The 5,584-nt window shown below is 36.0% G+C and overlaps 1 protein-coding gene across 1 annotated transcript in view; it reads left to right on the forward strand.

Annotated features, from left to right (window-relative positions):
• Positions 1-5,584, forward strand: part of LOC117175022 (polyamine-modulated factor 1-like) — a 105,348-nt gene that overhangs the window by 73,759 nt on the left and 26,005 nt on the right. Inside the window, exon 2 of the mRNA XM_033364526.1 lies at positions 1,311-1,514. Within this exon, the coding sequence (XP_033220417.1) occupies positions 1,311-1,514 (204 nt within the window). The remainder of the gene's footprint in view (positions 1-1,310; positions 1,515-5,584) is intronic.

Genomic DNA, 5,584 nt, shown 5'->3' on the forward strand with positions numbered 1-5,584 from the left:
CTCGACACCTTGACAAATGTAATTCCATGTAGAAACATGCGTTTAAATAAAATATTTTACCAAAAAAGTTACCCACGCTTTAACTTGACAGACTGTAACTTATAAGCTTTAAAGAATGACCCTTCTGGTCGACAACCTTGTTTCATCCTCGAAATTGTTAAAAAGTGCAAATTGAATAAATTAGTATATCTTTTCTAATATTACAAAGTAATGGGTCTGTAGCGTTTTACTCGCCCCAAGAAAAAGGAACGAATCTGTGATGGATATAAATTTCACACGTTGCTGAAAGTCTCGTGACAGGAAATGCGACTATAATAAAACCAAAGAACTTTAAATATCTTTTTAAAATGTATACAGAACAGATAAGACTATATTACACCACCAACTGCGGAACGAGATCACCTTTTGTATCGATCATTCTGTATTTATTTCTGTGTATTTCTTTACCAAAAGCAACAATATACACAAAAATCTATAAAAAATCTGTTACTTTTTCGTTTTTTTGTTAATAAATAAAATTGCATTATATTTTCAGGGCGCCGTGTTTGCAGGATTTCACCAGGGCCTCCTTGTGAACAATAATTAAAACAAACAGCTCCTATTAATTTGATTCAGCAGAAATCTCCATTTGACTTCAGTGTGATGTGATTTAACATTTTCAATTTTTCGGTGTGGTGTAGTAGTTTTACGTAAAACTAGGCAATGCTGAAAGTTTTCCAACAAATAACTAAATTCTTGCAAGTTTGAGTATAGCGCAAATCGAGGGCGTTAATTTTATAGCAATGAATTCCTATGAAAAGTAAAATTTGATGTGATGCATTTTTTTCTGGTTTATGTATAAGAGTTGCAGATTCATGTGACGCTATTACTTGTACACATTTTTGGAAAAAATTACAGAAAAAATTTTTTGTGGAATAAATAACATTTCAATACTTTAAGTACACGAATAGAAACACATTAAAAATTGTTTCTTCTTGATGAAAAATAAAAATTGGTTTGTATTGCAAAAAATGATTAGAAGAATATTTGTTTGATTTAAACAAAAGCTCAAAAGAAACATATGTTTTTTACACTACAGTCTATTTAATTTGTCGCTTTCAATTATATATTTAAGAGATCAAATAGTACAAACAGATAGGATTACACATTAAGTTAAGAACTGCTTGTTTTTTGTTGGAGAAAAATAAGAAAATTTTAATAAGCATACTGTATGTTTTCGAAACTTTATTTTTCCAAACTTGTATTTAATTTAACATCAATTGAAATTAAAGTCTTTTTTCAAATTTTGTTGTTGCTCTTTATTTTTTCAGTGAAGAAGAATTCAAGAGCATTATTGCAATCCTTCAATCAAAGTCATCGACCGCAAGAAAATTGTCGAAAGCATTTAATGAAGACCTGGATAAAAACCTGAATATATCATTGAAAGAAATTTTAGTGGAAGGTAGTTTGGCTGAAGCCTTGAAAAGAGTTTCTAGTTTGTTAGAAGAAGCTGCACCTATTAAAACCAATGTCTGGTAGGTTTACAATTCTTAAAATCAGATTTTGTTTGCAACCTTTTTCTCAGGCGTTAAATTGAAAAATATTATCAAGAAACTGTTTCATTTAAATCAGATTTATGGGCTTTCGTTGTATAATCGTACTTCAATATTTTCTCTATCTCGTGAAATTATACTTATGTCCCGGAAGTGTATGTCTCTCCAAAAGTAGATTTTCGAAGTTACAACACAGTTTACATGTATTTACAATACTTCCAATTACAAACTGAATAATTTATTTCAAACTGAAAAGACGATATTTTAATTTAAAGAATTTTCTCCTAAGTTGAAGAATAGCTAAGTTGAAAACGCGTCCTCGGGTTGCGGATAGAGGGTCCCTTTACCAAGGGTTTCTGCTGAATATGGTTAGAAAAATGAATAGGCAGTCGCGGAAAATTTTCCAGGGGTGGTCCCGAAGGAATTAACCCCCAAGCGGAGGTGTGAAAACCTTGCAGAAAGCTGAATGGCACCTGGGCGAAGTTTCTAGAACGGTGACTCTGAGATACTGGGCGACCTCTCAGAGTGCGCAGCCTTATCCTTGCATGCGGGGCTCTGCAAGGATGGAAGAACTCCTTTCCCTAGCTTTTCGTGGGCACAACAATGACAACACCAAACATAGTTGTAGTAAGTGCTGTTCAAAACAACAGAATACGCAGGGTTCCCGACAATGGGTCTGCCAACAATGCCGACCACTCTAGAGCTGGAGGAGCCAATGAAGATGGATTCAATGCGATGGATCAACGGAATCTCGGCACCTTTAGGTGGACGGAGCATCTAAATCGCGACTTGCTCGAGTGCTACAATGCGAGTGTGGCCCCTGAACAGTGTTTCATGGCACGACCACAGCTAGAATAAGCCGGCATCAGAGAAAGAGAGGCGACACTGAGACCAACCGCGGGCAGGCATCCGATAGAGGAAGAGCGATGATTTATGACTCGGAGAAGCATCAACACCCATCTTTCTTCCAAGTCTAAAGATCTGGCTGAAATAGATGACGAGCTTCGTGGACAATTTTCTTAAAGACTACATGAAATCTGGCAGGAATTTCCATCCCCGGGAAACCACTTCAACGACCTAGAATTTAGCAAGGACCACAGACGCCGAATTTTAGCAAACTTTTCGCTTTGGTCAAGATTAGAGTTATCGCAAACGTGAAAGAAGCGGAGTATTTCCTCAAAGCGGTTCCTACTCATAGCGTATGCTATACCAGCGTGGTGAACGTCAGCAGCACATTTCCAGTACATGCGCCTACGCGGATAGCAACAGTAACCACTAATTAACAGAATTTCGAAAAATATTTTAAATTCATTTTCTGAGATTATAAATTGAGTCCGGCCTTTTTGCACCGCGTACTTGATAGACTGGTCAACGATAAGAGATATTACCTCTACGTCAAAAAATAACTCAAAAAATCTCCGCTGTTGTGTACAGAAACGCTCCTTTGTACTCTTCGTGATTCCTGACCACTTTAAGAAGAGGATCTCTTCCATTTGCGACTCTATGCGCTGTACCCAGAAGAATCCTATTGTGAAGACATTCAAGATTCAGTATCCCTGGACCACCTTGACGGCGTGAGATGTAGAGTCGCGGAACAAAAGACTTAAGATGCATGCTTTTGTTCATGTGCATAACCTCTATTGTTCCGATATCAAGGGATCTGAGCTCGTTCTTCGTCCATGGAACCACTCCAAATGAATAGAGTACTGCCGGGACGGCAAGCATGTCCGTTGCAGGTACTTTGTTCCTCGCCGACAGTTGGTAAGACCAAATCTAAAGAAGGAGACGTTTGTATCTGCTTCGGAGAGTATCCTTTATAGATATCACATCCGGAATGCGGCTATGTGGCACGCCCATGTATGTATATAAGTCTGTCCAGCGCAAAGGTGTCGTATAGCGCTCCTATCGACGAGCTCAGGGTCTTCCGGAATGCCATTAAGTTTTCCTCGCTTCAAATAAACCTTGGCGCATTTGTCTAACTAAAATTCCATTCCAATTTCCTTATTATGTCGTTCGACAATCCCTAGAGCTAGATCTAGTTGCTCTTTATTTTTAGCATAGATCTTAAGATTGTCCATGTAAAATACATGAGTGACTTTGTACTTTCGATCTGCAGGTTTGACGCATAAGTGCCCGTCGGAATGGCGAAGCGCTAGAGATAGTGGCGATAATGTAAGGCAAAAGAGGAGTAGGCTCATGGTGTCGCTCTGAAAGACACCTCTCTGAAAGGTGACCTTGTTGTCAAACGATTTTCTCCAGATGAGATAGAAAATCCAATTTTCCAAAGCTGCATCAATCTCTTTATGAACCTAGGTCCGCCCACTCTGCTCCGCCACCAAGGCAGATTGAAAAATGGTATACGCCATATTTTTTTTGCTCATTAAAAATTGGGGAAAAGAGGGTGACAGAAAATCTACACAATATCGATCAAGTTAAGAATCTTCAATAACAGAAAATGCTTAACGTCTTAATAAGACTAGATGGAAAATAATATTTTTTAAATTAAAATTATTTCTTGAACAAAAGATCCTACTCCATCTTCACTCCATTGGAAATCAAAAAGTCACCGGAAATCAGAAGTTTTGTCGTTCGATTCCCAATGGAGTGAAGATGGAGTAGGATCTTCTTTTCAAGAAATAATTTTAATTTCAAAATAAAAATATTATTTTACATCTAGTCTTATTAAGACGTTAAGCATTTTCTGTTATTGAAGATTCTTAACTTGATCGATATTGTGTAGATTCTTCTGCTTTCATGGTTTGGAGGGTTGATCTACTGTCGGTAAGGTACAATCTCTGATGATATAGCAGAAAAATAAAAAAATTTGTAAATAATTACTTGTACCATTAACACCTAGCTAATAATTAGCGTTATGTTCTTGAATTAAGAGTTCTTATTCTGATCCCTCTAATAGCTTAATTGGAAAAGCACCTAACCGGAAATCAGAAGTTTTGTGGTTCGATTCCCAATGGAGTGAAGATGGAGTAGGATCTTTTTTCCAAGAAATAATTTTAATTTAAAAAATATTATTTTCCATCTGGTCTTATTAAGACGTTAAGTATTTTCTGTTATTGAAGATTCTTAACTTTATCGATATTGTGTAGATTTTCTGCCTTCATGGTTTGGAGGGTTGATCTACTGCCGGTAAGGTACAATCTCTGACGATATAGCAGAAAAATTAAAAAATAACTCACTAAAAATTATTTTAATAAGATGAACGAGTAGTGGAGCTTTTTTTTGTTTTTTTTTTGCTCTTTGATGACATATATTACGTTTCCCAAAAAACTACCCCTATTTCATGCATACATACTCCTCGTGGCCAAAAACGTTGTGAAAGTTGAAAAAACACCTTGAACAATGTGAAAACGATTTGGAACTCCAAATTATTTACATGACACTTGAAAATTTCTCTCTTATTATAATTTCGTTAAAAACTACCCTTTTACTTAAACGTTTTAAACAGAAAATATACATGTATGAAAAAAGCATTGAAAATAATAAAACTTAGAAGACAGTGTTAGCTGGTATTTTTTAGCTCTTTTTTTTGCTCTACGATTATATATAATGCGTTCCTCAAAAACTAATGCTGAGTCATACATACCTAACCCTCGTGACCAAAAACGTTTTAAAAGTTGAAAAACCACCTTCAAGAATTTGAACATGATTTAGGGCACCAAATTAACTACTTGAGACTTGGAAATTTACCTCTCATCAAAGCTTTCCTCCAAAACAACCCTTCCACGTGAAAATAGACAGCAGAACATATATTTGAATAAAAAAAGCATTAAAAATAATAAAACCTAGAAAACACTGTTCGTTGATAGTTTTTGGCTCATTTTTCGCTCGCCAATTATATATAATACGTTTTTCAAAAACTACCTTCAAGTCATACATACGAGGGTGGATTGATAAGTTTCCGGCCTGACCAAGAAAAACAACGTTTTTAAGAATTTTTTTTTTTATTTCTCAACATAATCACCTCCAAGGCTGATACATTTCTCATAGCGGTGTTCTAGTCTAGTAATGCCATCTCTATAGAATGATTCGTCAAG

Source organism: Belonocnema kinseyi, chromosome 6, assembly GCF_010883055.1.
Source record: "Belonocnema kinseyi isolate 2016_QV_RU_SX_M_011 chromosome 6, B_treatae_v1, whole genome shotgun sequence".
Classification (NCBI taxonomy): Eukaryota; Metazoa; Arthropoda; class Insecta; order Hymenoptera; family Cynipidae; genus Belonocnema; species Belonocnema kinseyi.